General features: G+C 45.5%; 1 protein-coding gene across 2 annotated transcripts in view; it reads left to right on the forward strand.

Annotated features, from left to right (window-relative positions):
- Positions 1 to 19332, forward strand: part of Bace2 (beta-secretase 2) — an 80936-nt gene that overhangs the window by 48511 nt on the left and 13093 nt on the right. For both annotated transcript variants that reach the window (XM_036203895.1, XM_036203894.1), the window contains exons 3-8: positions 1869 to 2085; positions 6634 to 6762; positions 7906 to 8040; positions 9492 to 9593; positions 16578 to 16727; positions 18566 to 18734. In XM_036203895.1, the coding sequence (XP_036059788.1) occupies positions 1869 to 2085; positions 6634 to 6762; positions 7906 to 8040; positions 9492 to 9593; positions 16578 to 16727; positions 18566 to 18734 (902 nt within the window). The remainder of the gene's footprint in view (positions 1 to 1868; positions 2086 to 6633; positions 6763 to 7905; positions 8041 to 9491; positions 9594 to 16577; positions 16728 to 18565; positions 18735 to 19332) is intronic.

Below are 19332 nucleotides of genomic sequence, written 5' to 3' on the forward strand. Positions count from 1 at the left end.
TGCCTGAGCATCTGGAATGGAGGCCTTGCAAGTGAGAAGCCCATCCAGTGTTTTCTGCTGACGTGATTAATGTGAAAAGCATGTGAGAGCAGAAACCCAGTGTCAAAAAAGTAGGATGTTAGCAAATGAAGATACAGAGATCACTTTAAAGTGCTGGAGATGATATGCTAATAACCTGCAGGGCTGCTCATGATGTTGCCTAGGCTTCCCCTTACTCTTTCAGATTCAGTGAAGGAGCCCCAAAGAGGCTGAGCTTATAATTTAGAATTTTCCTCCATTCTCTCAGAAATTTTTTTCTATGGGGGTGGCCACTGATCATGTGGAGCTGTTTAAATTAATTAGTGCTAAATGAAATGAAATAAAAGTTCAGCCTTCTGGCACCATCACATTCCAGTAGCTGCATGTGGCTTCCATAATGAATGAGAGAGACATGGATCAGCACCATCATCAAAGCAGGTTCTGTTGGACAGTTCTGGTCCAGATCACAGCACTGGACCATTTAGAAGCCTGTTTCCCAGGGATTTGAAACAACACCTTCTGCCTCTCCCTCCATAGTCGAGTTATCTTCTGCATCAGGAATGGTTGCCCCTTTTTAAGAGGAAGTCAGACTTTAAGTTTAGGATACTTGGCAATATCATCCTGTAGGTGTATTTTCTAGAGCGGCCTTGAGTTTTCTAATGGCAGCTCATAGGTTGGAGAAAGCTAGGAATCCCTTTGTTAATTACACTAATTGTAGCTGTTTGGTTGTTGCAGACTTGGGAGCCAGGATTTTCTTCTAAATTTGTCACAGATTAGCCTTTTCAGTCTGCATAGGTAGTCTCAGGAGGTACAGTCCTGGTTTATCCTGGAATATTAGGGGACTAAAGCACACAGTTCAGTTTGCTTGTTCCAGAATAATACAGGTAGTGAGTGAGTGAGTGAGCTTGTATGTGGACCGTGGTACTGTAATTCCTACTGCCTTTTCATTTTGTGCAAGTGGCATGGAACTATCCATGAAAGGCAGCTGCAGGAAACCCAAAGACATGCTGTGTGATGTGATGCCAACTCAGGTTCTTATTCCAAGGAACATGCTAAAGCCTAGATGAGATGAAAATAAAACACTGTTCAAAGCCCAGCTTGGGGATGTGATGGGGGAAGACAGCTAATCTGCTATTTAGTTCTAAGGGTCCCCCATTATAGACAGTGGGCCAAATCTGACTGGCTACTGTTTTTATAAAGTTTTATTGGGGCACATCCACACACATTTGCTTCTGTATCGTCTATGGTCCTTCCCTTCACACAGCACCACAGCTCAATACCTGCTACTGAGATTATAAGGTGACCAAATCCAAGAACATCACTCTATAGACCCTTCATAGGAAGGGTGTGCTGACTCTTGTGCTAAGTCATTCTGCAGGCATTTCTGAACTTGACCTGTATGCTTCCGTTCTCTCTCTTCAGCCAGTTTGTCATGGTGATGGAGCCACACTGCTGGCTGATTGACACCAGGCTGGATTGTTTCCTTTCAGGGAAGAGGTGGTCAGTAAGAGGCTCTCAACAGTGTTGAAGGTGACAATGTGGGCAGAAAGCAAACAAACTAGGAGCCCCCTGTAGATGAGGGACTGGAAGATGAGTGTAGATGGAAATTTCTCTCCTGCCTGCCTGTGCCCAAATACCCAGCAGCCACTTACACATAATTGACTCAGAGGCTTAATATTATTTATGAGAATGGTGCCTTAGTCAACATGGATACTGCTTTCTACTAAGCATCACTTCCTATAGACTGTATAGGACCACTGTAAACCATGATGACTGGCTGTGCCACAGTTGTGGTTCAAAGAGCAGAGGCCTATAGACAGAATATTACAAACTTTTCCTTTCTCTTGCAGATCCAGCACATATCACCCCAAGGGCTTTGATGTCACTGTGAAGTATACACAGGGAAGCTGGACTGGCTTTGTTGGTGAGGACATTGTCACCATCCCAAAAGGCTTCAACAGCTCTTTCCTGGTCAACATTGCCACTATTTTTGAGTCTGAGAATTTCTTTTTGCCTGGGATTAAATGGAATGGAATTCTTGGACTTGCTTATGCTGCCCTGGCCAAGGTAAGGCAGGTCTATCTGTTCAAGTTAGTCAGATGAGGCAATGAGGCTGTGAAAACTCATCATTAAAGGAACCGGCACAGGGGCCCTGGGTTGTCCTGGGTGGTAGCTGCTAAAAGTCACAATGAGACAAGTGTTTACACAATGATGTTTCCAGTCATGTTTGCAGCTTAGGGTAACTTCCTTTAAGATATAATGTGTGGAGATCCACAGAAGTTTCCTACTGAGAACTTAAAGAGTCTGAGAATCTGAGCTTGCTTTACCCAGCAGGGCTGCATAAGGGGGTGATGAGACCATGGGCATGATTACCAGGTGTTTGTAAGGGTCTATACTTGGCTGTGCGGTATGTTTTGATCTAGCAAGGGGGAGGTCTTTTGTCCTGCCCCTTGGCATTATTATAAAAAGCCCTTTTGAAGAGTCAGAAAAGGCTGTTGGGTATTGATCCAGGTCCTCTCAAGGCTATCCTGTGTCCCTCCTCTTTGCTATCTTTCTGTCTAGTATTTTCTTATCCCTCTCTCCTCCTCATAGGAATCCTTTAAAAGGTGGGGGCTGGCCTCCCACATGATGTTAGTTTTTTGTTTTGTTTTGAGGTGTGTATGTGTGTGTGTGTGTGTGTGTGTGTGTGTGTGTGTGTGTGTACTCACACATGTGTATAGTGTTGGGGGTGAGCATCACACAAATGAATGGAGGCCAGATGTTGGTATCAGGCGTCTTCCTCACCTACTCTTCACCTTATTTTTTTAGACTCTCTCTCAGTGAACCTATAACTTGCCAATTCAGTTAGGCTGACTAGCCAGCAAGCTCCAGGGAACCCCTATCTGCATCCCCTCCAGTGCTGGGATTATTGGCATGTGCTGCTGCTATATCTGGCTTTTTACGTGAGTTCTGGGGAATCAACCTCAGGTCCTCATGCTCCTGCTTATATGGCAAGCACTTTACCAGCTGAGCCATAGTTCGAGTTCAGTTTCATCATTTTGTTATTGTTTTTGTTCGTTGAATTTCTGTTTTTTAAAAATGTTAGCAGAATGTGAGTCCTATAGATTGTGGAGTTTGCTTAGAAATGTTGATGAGGGTGGTATTAAAGGGAAACATACATGTAATTAATCTCTTAGGATCATATGAAGATGAGGCCGATGAGTGACACTAAGCCATTAAAATGGTAGAGGTGCTCTCCCAGGGCAGAGAACACTGCTGTCCTGTCCCCTAGGGGACCTCTGGGGGAGACATCAGCAACTGGTATGTGATCAAGTGCCCTGTGGATAGCCAGCCCCTGCAGAAATGGCCAGGGAAAAATGGTGGAATGCTATGTTTACAAAATAAGAGCCTTCCCAAGACAGGATTGGGTCATGTCTAGTATCTGTGCTTGGATCAATCCAAAGAAATAATGGTGTACTAGAAGAGGGTAGGCAGGGGAGGATCTATCTGGGGCAGTTGCCAGAGGCAGGTGGATTCACAGAAGGGCTGTATCTGGGAGACAGGCAGGTATTATGCACTTGAGCAAAGCAGAAGGGGTCACCCGTCCTGGCACCGCTAGTGGGCACCATTCCCTGACTTAGTGGCTTAGGCCTACACTTTGAGCCTTAGCTTATTGCAAGGAAGAGTGTAGCCACATGAGTAGTGGCTCTGTCTAGCCTAGGACAATCCAGAAAAGAGTGCTCACTCACTCTGCGGACTATGTGCTCAGCTCCAGTCTATTTACAATGGTGTGGGGGGGGGGGGCAACAAATGGGGAATTCCAAGCCCTCGGATTCTCCTGGAGAAACAGGGCTTACCAAGTACCCGTCAGACCCCAGGCAGAGGACATCACAAGATAGCCATTCATGCAGCTCTTGTTCCTGTGAGGCAGACCCTGTGAGGCCCTTGTGTTTCATTTACATGTGTGGTTGCTTCAATGAAGATGTTTAGCATCCATTGATACATGAGCCCCAGGCCACTCTCACTCTGTTGCAGAGCCAGGATGGGCTCAAGAGCCCCTTTGTCCTTGGCGCTGTGGACAGACTTCATTGATGTGAAGACTGGCATGGAACCTGGGTTCCTACGTCCCCTTCTGCTGACAGTGTGACGTTGGGCAAATCATATCTTTAATGGTTGGAAATGAAGGATGAGATGCTTTTAATGCTAATTATTCTGAAGAACAGTCCTAAATTAAATGGAATTAATAATGTGTAAAGCCTTCATGAGAACAGACTACTTAGGGGGTTCTGTGGAGGCATTCAGCCTCTCCACATGACCTTTTTATCTTTTCATCCATAAAATCCCAAAGTTACTGACAGCTAGTTTCAGGTTATCCATTGGATGATCTAGTAATAGTCTGTGTAGGGAGTGGGCTGCATCTAGAAGGACCAATTGGATGGCCTAGGTGTCCTACCCCTGAAACAGTGTGGCTGGCCAAGGACTGGGTAGTAATTCTAGTGTGGGTGCCCTAGTGGGTCCCAGATAGTTGTCCAAAGCCTATGCATCACAGCCACTAGGGGGCATCTTACGCTGCAGATGCCAGGCCTCACTGCACACTTCCTTAGATCTGGATCCTTCAGGGTTGGTTCTGAACAACTCTAGATTTTTTTAGTCCTTGAGAGATTTGCAGGTCCAGGGCCTGAGGAAAAAATGACTCACAGAATAACATCATGTTTGAACTATGCATGTGTCAGGCTGTATCGAGTCTTTCTCTGTCCCACCAGCCAGCTCCCAAATCATGACACAGAGACTTATTATTAATTATGAAAGCTTGGCCTTGGCTTAGGCTTGTTTCTAACTAGCTCTTATAACTTAAATTAACCCATTTCTATTAATCTACATGCTGCCATGGGTTCATGGCTTTTACCTCTCCTGCATGTCCTGCTTTCTCTGTGTCCAGCTGGTGACTTCCCCTTTCTTCTTTCCAGAGCTCTCTTTGTCCAGAAGTTCTGCTTATACCTCCTGCCTAGCTATTGGCCATTTAGATTTTTATTAAACCAATCAGGTGACATATCTTTGCATAGTGTAAACAAATATCTTACAACATCAGGCTTTTTAGATACAAAGACCTTGGACCTCTTAAACCCCAGAACAGGTCTAAGACAGGCAACTGTAGTCACAGTTGCCAGATAAGGGAACAAAAAACTAGTCAAACTAGTCAGGACCGGTCCAAGGATTGGCCAGACATGAAGCAAACATTTATCCTCTGCTGCCTTTCAGGAAGGGAGTCCAAGATGAGTTCCCACCAGACCCCACCCACCCCTTGGTGAACTTTGTCTTTCAGTCCATTCAGACACCATAACCTTTCTACAGAGATCACATGGGGAGATGGTGCTAAATGCAGGGTAGGATTATAGGAGCAGAGACAGAAGGAGCAAGTAGCCAGAGAAAGATGAACTGATCAAGTGAGGAGGCTCCTATCTCGTTCATAATGTGTAGAGATCCACAGAAGTTTCCTAGTGAGAACTCACTCAGTGTCCGAGAACCTGTGCTTGCTTTACCCAGCAGGGCTGCATAAGGGGATGGCAGGACCATGGGTTACTAGGTGTTTGGAAGGGTCTGCACTTGGCTGTGTAGTATGCTTTGATGGCAAGGGGGGAGGTCTTTTGCCCTGACCCTTGGTATTATTATAAAAAGTCCTTTTGAAGAGGCTGAAGAGGCCATTGGATATTGATCCAGGTCCTCCCAAAGCTATCCTGTGTTTCTCTTCTTCACTGTCTTTCTATCTAATATTTTCTTATCCCTCTCTCTGTCTTCCTTATAGGAACCCTTTAAAGGTGTGAGCAGGTCCCCCACAGAATGTGCCCTGAACAGGGACTTAGGTTCAGGGACCCCACAATACTGGGGCTTCAAATTCTCATGGCTAGTAAGCAGCTATTCCTTCAGTGTGATCATGAACAGGGGTTCAGCTGCCACCGCTGAGCATGACTTTGTCTGAAAACAACTGAAGCAGGGCATGGTGCTGCGTGCTGGTAACCCCAGCTATTCTCAAGGTCAGATCAAGAGGATTACTGAGTTGAAAGACAACCTAGGCAACATAGCAAAACTCTGTTTCAGATGAAAGCAAAAAAACAAAATTCTGGCAACTCATGGTGGCCAGCTCTGGTGTCTCCCAGTTGTGAAAGCCAAAGTCTAAACTGACTTCCTTCATGGCACCTGCAGTGCTAGTCTATTCTAGCCCAAAGCTGTTTACAGAGTACCCCCTTCACTTTGGACACTCTTGTGAAGTGGATTTGTCCTTCAAACATGTCACTCCATGTGTTCTGTTACCCCAAGTATCTAAGCTCAGATCAGTAACCCACTACCACAAGTTCACATACCTCGTATCCTGAAATGGTGATAAAGAGCTTGGCAGCATTCTAATAGCTCTTAGAGATATCATACTTTTGTGGTAGAACCTCAAATGCCAGACAAGAGGAAGCAAGGTGGGAGTCTTCTGAGTGATCACACCCAGTTTCCAGCATGTGTTGATTAACCATGAGGAATCTTAAGTAGAAAGACCAAGAATACCAAAAGAGAGGGTTGCTGACTGTACCAGGTCACCCTTGTCTTCACAGTGGTCACAAAGCAGTAACTGTCTTTGCTACCTTTCTGCAGCCATCAAGCGCTCTGGAGACCTTCTTTGATTCCCTGGTGGCCCAAGCAAAGATTCCAGATATTTTCTCCATGCAGATGTGTGGGGCTGGATTGCCAGTAGCTGGATCTGGTACCAACGGAGGTAGTCTTGTGGGTATCTTTCAGTCTTAAAGGGATGAAAAATCACAAATTGATGGGGTTTATCTTTTACTAAAAACAAATCAAAACCATTAGACACACAATCTAATTTAGGTACTGCTCAGGCACCCTATAAGAAATGCTTAACCATCACTAAATATTAGGCACCATAACAGGATTTAATGATAATTTAATAACTTTGTCATACCACCTTTAGAAGATGGATAATGGTCCAGCCATCTAAAAATGTGATTCTCATTGCTTCTCCAAATCCCACCCCTGTTGTTTTATTGTCCTTTGAGAATATACAAAGGAGCTGGTTTTCCATGGGAAGATGTACCAGCAAGTAAGGGACATGGAAGTTCTAACAGGTGGTCCTCCTCCAGGCAGGGCATACACACCTATGATTTCCATGTACTTGATGGGAAACAGAGCCACTCTCCCATCTTCCCTCCCCCTTCACTCCCTTCTTTTTGTTCCCCCCACACAGGAACATACCACTCAGCAAAAATGTTTAGAATGAAATGGAACTAGGGCAGTGTACCCATTGGGGATGATGCAGGTCAACTTTCCCTACAGACGAAGTCAGAGTACAGAAGATAAGAAAGACTCCTCTTTGGGAGGTGTGTCTAGTGCCTGTTCTCACTGCAGCAGGAAGGATCAGCACCAGTCTTTGCTATCTGCTAACAGTCCACCTGCCCCAAACACTTTTGTTATCTCTTTCTGAAGGGACAGGGTGGCCTAGGACTATGAGGTGACATTGTTTTATCAAAACAATGTCTTGATTAAGAAATCTTATGGTCTGTTTCCCTCATCTCTGGCTTCTGAGGCAGTAAATCAAGGCCAGTCAAAATGGTTAACTACTCTACTGCATTTATTTGAGAGGACTTTCAGCATCATGAAAGTGGAGCTGTATGCCTGGGATGCCAGTGGAGCATCTTTGTCAGACTAGGGCAAAGTATTGTGGGACATGACCAACACCTCCCTCCCCTGAAGCTTTCTATAAATGGAGAATTTTCAAGCATCACTATTAGCTGTAGAACATCAGAATAAAGTGAAGGTACTGTTTTGAATGGTGTTTTTCCCAGAGTAAATGCTTCTCTACTAAGCTACTTAGTTTTTACTTCTTACATTTGTAACTGTTTTTCTTCCCAGGTCCTAGGTGGGATTGAACCAAGTCTGTATAAAGGAGACATCTGGTATACCCCAATTAAAGAGGAGTGGTACTATCAGATAGAGATCCTGAAATTGGAAATTGGAGGCCAGAGCCTTAACCTGGACTGCAGAGAGGTGAGTATCTTCCATTCTTGTTGGATTCTGCCTATAGGTGATGGAGAAGACTCAGTATTTAACTGGAACCTGGCCATGAACTCATAAGGTATGTCATATTGCAGGGTAGCTCAGAAGATCCTTATAGGAAGACACAGTCGTCGTCATCATCTTTTTGTTTTGTTTTGTTTTGTTGTTTGAGATAAGGTTTCTCTGTGTAACAGCCCTAGCTGTCCTAGAACTCAGTCTGTAGACTAGGCTGGCCTAGAACTCACAGAGATCCACCTGCCTCTGCCTCCTCCTGAGTGGTGGAAGACACAGTCTTCATCTATGATGAGTTCAAATCAGTAAATTACACACATACACACACACACACACACACACACACACACACACACACACACACTACAGCCTCTGGAAAAATTAGTATAAGTTGCTGAGTATTGAGGATACTGTCCAACTTCATTTTCATCTTCCCCGGTCATCTTGGCCAGATGGTCCCTCAGTTCTGTGAAAAGAACCTTTATCAGGAGAAAGAATGGAGATTAAACTGTCATGAGCTTTATCCTCCTTAAACACCCCTCCCCCATACACACACACATACATAACTCAACTTAAGGCTCCTAAAGGTGCAGCAGCTTGACAATGCCACTAGGAAAACACGAATGCATCTCCCATTAGCCGCACACCCAGTCTCACACTGCATTTGGCTTCTTTTGTGTTATGGCATTAAAATTATTATAGTTTGAGGAAGCCTCAGTCCTGTGTGCTAGTTTTAGAATGGCTTCTGAAGCTCCCCATCAATGACTGTATAGACCCTCCAGCACTTCCCCTCTTGTTGACTCCCACATGTCTCCACACTGCCCTGAATTCTCATGATTACAAATACCTCGAATAAATGTTGGTCTACCTCAGTGCTAGATAGGTAGTTGGGTCCCAAGTCCACATTTCTGCACTGTCAAAGGCCCTTAGTTATCACTGACGTCTTCAGGCTTGTATACAATAAATTAGAATACAAAGTATGTGTTGTTATTAAATTTCCTTCTCAAATGCAAATAGGGATGTCCATCAAGAGTTGTCCTTCTCTTTTTCTACTGGTCAAATAATAGAAAAATGGATTTTGAACAGTTTGTCGAAGTGGCTTTCCAATCTCTGAAGTCCAGTGACTTTTCCCTCTGCCCAGCATGAGCGAAAGGCAACTTGAGTAGCTCCAAGAAGCCATAAAGCTCTGCCTAGGAACCCTGGGTTGTAGTCCTGTCCCTTTCTTGTGCCTCAGATTCCTCATCTATGAAAACATTGGCATGGATGGTCCTTGACCCCTGAGCTCTGGAGTTAAAATAACTCATGGTCACCACTGAGCTACGGCGGCTGCATGAAGTTGTCAATGACAGACACAAGTGATGGAAATGGGGTCACAGTATGTAGATGACATACACTGCCATGCTCAGAGCCTTTCCCTTTCCCTGTTTTAGTATAATGCAGACAAGGCCATTGTGGACAGCGGCACCACACTCCTGCGCCTGCCCCAGAAGGTGTTTGATGCGGTGGTGGAAGCTGTGGCACGCACATCTCTGGTAGGTCCCAAGGTGCTTGGGAATTTTCTAGAACACAGCTGTGTGTGGTAAGTCTCTGGACTGTTGCTCAGTGTTCTGAAGATTTTAAAGAGCAGGTTGTTTTGTAAACTGTTGCATGTGAAGTTCACTCATGAAGTTACCTTTTGATAGGAATCCATCCACAAGCAATACCTTCTTGTCAGCTTCAGAGGGTCTGGTTCAGAGTGTCAGTACTTCTAGTGTTCTAATAGTTGAGTTGGCACAAGAATTTTTTTTTTTAAATCTGAGGTAAAATCATCTGCAGTATGATTATATCATGTGCCTCCTAATGATAGAAATATGGTCTGGGGACAGTGTTGCCATGTGATACCATTGTTATGCAGACATCATGGGGTGTACTTACACAAAACTGGGTGATGTGTCTGTCACTAGACGGAAGGGCAGATAAGATGGCTCACTGGGTAAAGGTGCTTGCCATTCAAGTCTGACATCTGAATTGGATCCCCAGAATCCATGTAAAGGTAGAAAGAAAGAACCATCTCCACAAAGTTGTCCTCCACATGGATGCTATTCCACATGTGTATTCCCTCCCACAATAATAATAATAATGTCTAAAAAAAATAAATGAAACATAAAACCACAACGTGTTTGCAGCTACTGCTGTATAGCACAGCATATGGCTTTGCAGTAAACTTTGTAAGCAGAAGTACACAAAATAGCCATGGAAAGTGTGGTATGTCACTTACCCAGCTGTTTGCTGTCACTCTGTACTGGAATTGTCAGTCTGCTTTTACACAGCTGTCCTTACAGTAGGTATGCTCACACCAGCACCACCCTGGACCTGTGAGTATAGCATTGGGTTGTGATGACATAATGGCTGTGATGTCTCAAGGAGAGAGGAATGGTCCCCCTCCATTATAATCTTGGGCCACTGTTTCCTCATGCTGTCATTGGTATAAAAACTTACCTAGCACATGACTGTGTGCTAAAGTAACAGGAAAGCACAATTGCACTTGTGTCCTTTAAAACAAAACAGAAAAGCCCCCAAACTGCTCCCTCTTTGCTCCTCATCTGAATTGGAATGGTGTCTAAACATTGTATAGAAAACAAGCCAGTTGGCCCAAGTAACATTTGTTTGATGGCCATATCCTGATATAATAAATACATCCTGGTTGAGAACAGTGTATTTGTCAGGGTTCTCTAAAGAAACAGAACTGATAGCATGAATATATATGATTTATTAGATTGACTCAGAGTAAACCAACAATGGCTGTCAGCTAACAGCCAAGACTAGCCATCAAAAACAGCATAGCTTTTGAGACTTGCCTACTCTTTCTCCCAACATCATCTCGGCTTTCCAGTCAGTGCAGACCAACAATATGGACTGAAAACATCTGTCTAGGGCTGGGAAGAGGGCTCAGTGGATAAAGCGCTTGCCATGCAAGCATGAAGATTGGGATTCAGAGCCCTAGAATCCATGTCAAATCAGGCAAGTGTGGTGGCTTTCTGTAATTCTGCACTGGGGAGGCAGAGACAGGATCCTCAGAGCAGGCTGCCAGCTAGACAAGCTGGAATTGGTGAGCTCTGTGTTCAGCAAGAGACCCTTCCTCAATAGAGTGAAGAGCTACTGAGGAAGGCACTCCTGTTAACTTCAGGCCTCCACATATATCTTAGTAAGGTTTCTGTGGCTGGGATAAAAACAGCAAGACCAAAGAAACTTGGGGAAGAAAGTTTATTTCAGCTTACAACTTTCAGGTTACAATCCATCACTGATAGAAGTCAGGGCCGGAACTCATAGCAGAAACCTGGAAGCAGGAGCTGATACAGAGGCCATGAAGAGTGCTGCTTACTGGCTTGTTCCTCATGGCTTGCTCAGCCTGCTTCTTTATAGCACCCAGGACCACCTGCCCTGGGGTGGTCCTACTGACAGTGAGGTTGGCCTGTCTACACCAATCATCAACAGGCTTGCCCACAGCTCAGTCAATCAAGTGTCCTTCTCAGATATATTTAGGTTTGTGTAAGGTTGACATAAAACTAACCAGCACAGTACACATATACACACTTGCAATTGTACCTGCACATATGAGCATACACGGGTAAGCATACATGCTTTCACTCATTCATACTACATACATATATGAAAAGTATATCAGTCTGTGCAGCATTGGGTGTCAGTGGGTATGTATTTATTAATTACTTGCTCATGGCTGGGATACGATACCTCACAGAAAGATTTATGTTGTTCATGGTTTCAGAGGTGTCAGTTTATCATTGTGGGGAAATTGAGGCAGAGCAGAGAAGCTCATATGCCATCTAGGATACAAATAAAGGGAGTAATAGGAGAAGGACAGGACAAGATAAAGCCCTAGACCATCTCCCAGTGTCCTCTTCCAGCTGGACTGCACCTTCCACCTTAACAACCTCCCTACAATGCCATGATATTCTGAATCCCTCAAGGAAATAATGTCAGTTAGGTCAGATCCCCAGTACTGAATCACTTCCCAGAAGCCCAGCAAATGGAGGAACACTCCATATTCAATACATACCAAGAAACACTAATCCAATCCAGGTTCCTCTATTTTGTAGCAGGGAACCCTCAGGGAGGCTCCCTGCTTCCATCTGTGGGGTTGTTGAGACTGTTTCTTTATATATATATTTCCATCTGTCATCTATATCTGTCACCTGTGTGTATCTTTATCCCTTCTTTCACCGTGACTTTTCTCATGGCTTGGCTGCTAGGCTGGATGACCTACCAAGGGCTGCTTGGGAGGCCAGGGTGCCCAGCACTTCTTCCATGAAGCAATCAGTTTCCTTTCAGCTTACACAGTTTGGCCGGCCAACTGTTCAGCTGTCCCTGCTGCCTCTCTTACTCTGCCACATCACTGGTGCTGCCCTCTGCTGCTGTTTCTCCATGTTAGCTTGGCCCACACTTCTGAAAGTATGAAAGAAAAGACCCTCTAAAGAGAGGCCTTTTATTGGGACCATGGCTGCAATACCTGGGGAGGTAGCCCCAGAGTGAGTCTCCCAGTTTGACTGCCTATGTGAACCTGCACAGCTCAAGAAGGGCTGTTTAGGCCAATCACAGCATTTGTTTGACAACTAACAGACATTTGCTCTGAACAAATGGCAGCCATTTGTTTGGACCAGTCATAGCCTTGCCTCTTAGCCACCTGTCCAAACAATACCTTTTCTAGACTACCAGGGGAACTACTCTCTGCCTGGCCAAGGTGGACGTGGTTACAGGATCATCTAGAGTTCATCCAGGCTTGTCATAACAAAAAGTCTGGTAGTAAATGTTTTAAACAGCCCTGGCTTAGGTGGTAACTTTAGTAGTGGGCAGTCCCTGTAGTCCTTGCTAGTCTGAAGACATCTCTGGAATGTTCTGTGTGGTTGATACCAGTTAAGGGCAGTCTAGCTGGCTGCTAGGCTCATAATTGCTTTGCTCAAGACAGGCAGAGCAGCAAGGGGTAGTCCATCAGCTGCTAACTAAGGAGTCAAATTGCTCTGTCCCCAAATCTTTGCTTATTGACAGGAAAATGAACATCAGAGGTATACTTAAAATAAAACTTAACATTAACAGATTTCATAACTAGATTTTACAATGTTGACACCTCTCTATGCCCAGAGAGAAGCAGGTGCCCCTTGTCTTTCTCATGTCTACTCAAGGTCCTCACTAGATGACCAAACATAAACATGTTGTGCCCAGAGCCTTCATGTGATGCTGGCAAGGGGCTGGAGTGAGACCAATGGCCATATCCCAGCCACTGACAGGAAAGCAGATAACTGTGGCCGTGTGTCAGATTCCAGCAGAAATTTGGGGACAAGAGAGGCATTGGTTATTCTGTCCCCAAATTGCAGAAACCTGGATTTATATGGGAAGAGCACCCAGCAAGACAGTGTGCACAGGTTTTGGTTTCCAGTGTCAGGCAGTGGTCCAGAGCAGCCATGCCAAAATCAGAACAAATCCATATCTTTGCCAACAGCTGCTACACCCCAAAAAAAATGCCAAGTCAGTCTTTCCATGCTGTAAAGTTAGAATGCTTGCTTAAAATCAGACCCTACTTAAAATAAGGAGCATATGCCCAGTGCTTAAATATAAGTATGTTCTGTGAGGGAGTGGTGTGAGCGCCTTCAGGCTCTATATTCTGATCTCTTAAGGATTTACAAGAGTCATGGGGACCATAGGAGTGTCAGGTGTGCAGCCAGTGAGCCACAGCCAGCCCCCACATGAGCCTGGGCAGTTGAGTGAGGGGTATGGGTACCTTGAGTTCATCTCAGCATCTGATGACTTAAGCAAACCATGAGGCAGAGGCAAGGAGCTTACAGCATTTGTTTGCTGTATCTAAAATTATCCCATGATTTCACTCAGCACCTGCATCAGAGAGGAAAGGCATGAGATTGTCAACCTTGGGTAGGGCATATTCTAGTAGTGTGTATCTTTTGCCTTACAGTGCAGGGCCTCTGGGCATTGGTCCCCTTTACCTACAGGGCTCATGGAAGCCCATGCTCTTGGCTTGGGTTTTTTTCCTAATTAGCAGCAGAGGGCTAGATCCAGACTGGAAGGAACTGTAAAGCCTGAGCTCTATCCCTCTGTGTGTTGTTCAGGCAGGATGTAGAAAGGAATGGTTTCTAGGTCTACATATGAAAGGGATCTTCTGGAGCCCCAAGCTCCATCCATCCCAGCTGTGGCATCCCAGTTAGGGCTCAGCCTAGCTACCCCCTTCACTATAGAACCCACCATCAAAGTGGCATCTACACAACGTGTCTTCCAACTTTAAAAATAACCTGAGGTTGGAAAACAGCAGCCCCTGGAGGCACTGTCGGGCATATTTTCAGGAACAGAAAATACACCTCCAGATCTGGTCTGTACCATCTTTGTCATTTGCCTGGCCTCTCTGAGACTCACTCTTTATTGCACAGTGGAGCTGGTCATATGCCTCACTGAAACATTAGGCACTCCCAGGAGTCCCAGGCACTCTTACCTCTGTCACATGCAGCAAAATGATAAGTCCTCCATCCTGATTAGCTCATCAGGGAAAGGGCCCTATGATACCTATTAGGGATCCATCACTTCTGTAAAAGACAAAAGTATATTGGCACTGGCATTAGAAATCTTACACGTCTACCATGACTGTGTGGGAGGATTGACAGGTGGCTTCCTGCCACAGAGAATGGGTGGTAGCACCTAGCATGTGCCAATGTTGTGCACAGCACCCACCTGGCACTCAGAATGTGGGCGTCACCTGTTTCCCAGGACTGGCTCCTAGCCCTGGCTTCTCCCAGGATCATTCCCTACCACCATCTGCTACTGACTCTAGAGTGCATATCTATCCTAGCATCCGGTGTAGAGCTCAGAGAACTCAGGGCACAGATGAGCTGCACACATGCCCATGTAGTCACACCTGCGGTGCTGCCGAGACCAGACCTGGGTGAATGGAGTGCAGGCTTTGACTGCTTCACAGCAGCACTGGACTCTCTCCCAGCCCCTCTCACCTCTCTTTCTGCCACTGGCACCCAGTGGGCAGGTTCCTGTCAATACTTTGGCTGTGGCTCTGCCTAGCACCCTTTTCTCACTCCCTGCCCTGAGCTTCTTGCTAGGGAAGCTCCACTGGTACAGCCCACTCCCCTTGGCCATGTCCCCATATCTCTGTCAGACACATTCCTTCCACCAACATGTGGCTCAGGCATAGCCCAAGACCTGAAGCTGAGATAGCACATGTCTACAGAGCTCATTCCCCTGCAGGTAGAAGTGGGCAGGTGGCACCACCTTTCCTGTTCTTGATGGGAGGCACAGATGGCCTTCTTTTGATCCTGGGTGTCACTCATTTTTCCCCCACATGTTCCTCAGTGTTGTCTTTGTGTAGGTATTGGGCCCACATAGTGAGACATAGACAGGCACAGCCAGGAAACACTATCCTGAGAAGTTCTAGGTCCAAGTACAGAATCATTCATCACCAAGAAACAAGATTTGTTACCATGAACTTCCTCAGGGAAAAGCCAAGTGAGAGAGGGCTGGAGCAGTGTTCCGGTGTTAAGTCAGGAGTCAGGGAGGCTTCCTGGATGAGGTGGGGTCTGGGCTGAGGTCTTGAGGAGGAGTGTTTAAGAAGAACACAGCATTAGGAAACAACTAGTGTAATGAACCCCTTGAGTCCAGAGGCAGGCAATGCTCCAGAGAGCCTAAGAGGCCATTGTGATGGGTAGTTTTAACTGTCATATTGACATAAAGTAGACATGGGAAGAGAATTGCAGTTGAAGAATTACCTAGATCAGGTTGGCCTGTGGGCATGTCTGTGAGGATTATCTATATTGTTCATTGATATGAAATACCCAGCCCATTGTGGGTGGCACCATTCCCTAGCCAGGGCCTGAACTTTGTAAGAGAAGAGAAAACTGGAGGAAGGCAGTCAGGCAGCACAAGCCAGTTTCTCTCTGCTCTCAACTGTGAATATAACATGACTCGCTGCTCCCCGCCCCTCCCTCTGCCATTTATTTGCTATAATAAACTGTAACCTGAGTTGTAAGAAGAGTAGCCCACTCTCTTACAGTTCAGACAAGCCTAAGACAATTCAGCCTGCTTTTTGTCAGAATATTTTATCACAGCAACAGAAATCAAAATACAGAAGATACTTTTAGAGTTTCTTTCTTCTAAAGACCTGTTGCTGTGTGGTCTTGAGGAAGTTGCCACACCTCTATGGTTCCCTCCCTGGTAATGTGAAAGGGAACATTACCACACAGGTTGGCATGCTGGAAGGATAAAGTAGTCATTTGCCAAGTGTTTTCACAGTGCCTAATCCCAGGAAGCGATCTGGGTATCTTAGCAGTTTTAATAATTATTATTGTGTCATCACTGACACTCTTCCAGAAGACTGATGTCCCTGTCACTCTGTCCAAATGAGATGTTGCTTATCCCCCGTGGGCGTCTAGTGCTGGGACCAGCAAAGTAGAGAGCTGTTTCCTGTTATGCACCAGGCTAGTCCCTGCTTCTCACAGAATCTGTTTGTCTAGATTCCAGAGTTTTCTGATGGCTTCTGGACAGGGGCCCAACTGGCATGCTGGACAAATTCTGAAACGCCGTGGGCATATTTCCCTAAGATCTCTATCTATCTGAGAGATGAGAACTCCAGTCGCTCCTTCCGGATCACCATTCTGCCACAGGTACAAACTTGGATTTCTGCTCTTCTCCTTATTTTTACACATAACTCACAAAATCAGACTGCATGCATAACTAGGCACCAGTGGCCACAATGATGCCACCACACTGTTCCTTGCTCATGAACCTGCAGGTCTGCTCGTCTCTGTCAGTCTGCCTCATATGGCCCTGGTCAGCAGGGAGTGGGCTGGGTCTGTCTTGGCTTAGCCTGGGATGTTATGGGCTCACCTCACATGTCTGGGGTCAGCTTAGTGACTTAACAATCCCGTGTGTCTTTCCATCATCAGACAGCATGGGTGACAGTGGAGTTCTGAGAGGAAAGATCCCAATACAGCCCTGGAGTCTTAGCCCTTTTCCCTCCCTGATGTCACCCGAAGAAGCCTGAAGTGGACCTAGATTCCAGGGCTGGGGACACAGTCTTTCCCTCTCAGTGCAGGGAGTCACACAGACTCAAGGCATAGCACAGGGAGATGAAGAACTTGAGGACAGTTGTGACATCTGCCACAGGTCCATTTCTACTTTGTCTTTGTGTCAATCACATTGGACTGTCAGAAGTGAAGGCCTCATAGTTCCTGTAGCCGTAGAAACTCTTTCTTTCCAGAGTCTCAGTAGACCAAGCTCTGTCTTCCTGAGTCACATTCCTCTCTGCACTCTGCCAACCCTCTTTCCCTGACGAAGACAGACCTGGTACCAAACTGGAAAAGGCCTGGAGAGCTGCACTTCCTGATCTCACAAGAGGTGGCACTGTGGAGTCATTTCCCTGCAGCATGCCTCTGCCTAACCTCCCTGCCTGAAATGAAGGGAAGTCAGACTCAGGGTTCCTATCACCAGACTCTTAGGACAGAGCTTTGGGCATGCACGCACGCATGCACACACTTCTTTTAAAAAATTTAAAACATCCTCTAGCCCAATAGGAAATTCTAAGTTTCTTCGTACGCCCTTGAAAATGTGCTTGCTCCTAGTCGAAGTTCTGCCAGTTTTCTGTTTATGCTGCTTTGATGTAAGGTAGGCAAATGTGGTGTGTTTTTTTCTGAGATTCAACAAGATTAAGTGTTCTCATAGGTAACATACAAAATGTATAGTCTGGAATTCTTTAATTTTTATTTTTATAATTTTATTTTATTTTAATTTTATTAAATTATTTTATCTTAGGCAGTGTCACACTATGTGCGCCAGACTAACCTTATATTCAAGTTTGCCTGCTTTTGTCTCCCAAGTCCATTATCTGGAGTTCTTCCTGGAAGGGACACACAAAAGGACCAACTAACAGATGCAAACACGCTCTGGGTGGCATCTGACCACTGCTCTGTCAGCAGCTTCCTAGTGGCAGCCTCCAAAACTTTAGGTCCAGGTGTTGCTGTGGGAACTAAGTATATGATCCTGTACCTTTTCCTGATTTAAGCGGAGCCTTTCTAGAAGTTGTGTGCCCTATTTAACACTGGTCAAGCTTCAAGCTTCACCGCACACATTCATTTAACACACATTTTCCAAGGCCCTACTCTAGGGAAGAGGGGAGTAACTCCTTGCTTTGAGGTAGTACTTGCTGACAGTCTAATGGTACAAGATGGCTACTGCAGACAGTCAGTCCCCTAGAGTGAGCACACAAACCCACACTCAGACACACGCACATACACTAGTTGAAATTAAAAATAAAAATCTTTTTTAAAAAAATAAAGTTTACTGAGACACTTTTGATCTCATGTCCAAGATGCCTGGGATTATATCATTGTTTCTATCTCCCTTGACTTTTGGGGGGCTCTGAGCAGAGAGGGACCTCCAGTTTAATGCTCTTGTCTAATCTGTGCTTTGTCCTGTGTCTTTCCCACATTTCTTCAACAAACAGCTCTACATTCAGCCCATGATGGGAGCTGGTCTCAATTATGAGTGTTACCGTTTTGGTATCTCCTCTTCTACAAATGCACTGGTGATTGGTGCCACCGTGATGGAGGGCTTCTATGTGGTCTTTGACAGAGCTCGGAAGAGGGTGGGGTTTGCAGCGAGTCCCTGTGCAGGTAAGTTTGGCTTGCAAGGCATAGGAGCTCCCTGAAAAGAGGGCCTTGGTAAATGTGCCCACCTGGAAGAGTCACAGTGGCTTGCTGGACCATTTGACATGTGCTCACTTCCAGTGACCAGATCTTACCACTGAAATGGCTCTTGGGCTTGTTGAAAGATGAAATGAAGTGATCCACATAGTGTGTGTGTGTGTGTGTGTGTGTGTGTGTGTGTGTGTGTGTGTGTGTGTAATACTGGAGGTTGAACCCAGGTATGTACACATGCTAGGGTAATACCTACCACTGAACTATATCTTCAGTCCTTTACTTCTTAGCCTTTTAAATTCCCAAACTGCATCTCTGTTAAGTTGCTCAGGCAGGCTTTGAACTTGGGATCCTTGTGCCTCCGCCTCCCATCGAGCTGAGATTACAGCTGCACCACCAGGCTCAGCATACATATGACTGTTCTAGTTCAGGCACACAGCAGGTTCTTGGAGAGTGTTAGTCACTGTGGTTGCACTGAAAATCACTTCCCACACAAGAAATAAAAATGCCCATGAACCTTGCTGCTGAATTACACTTTGATTCTATTCTGGGGGTTCTGGGAATGAAACCCAGA

This window comes from Onychomys torridus, chromosome 12, assembly GCF_903995425.1.
Source record: "Onychomys torridus chromosome 12, mOncTor1.1, whole genome shotgun sequence".
NCBI lineage: Eukaryota > Metazoa > Chordata > Mammalia > Rodentia > Cricetidae > Onychomys > Onychomys torridus.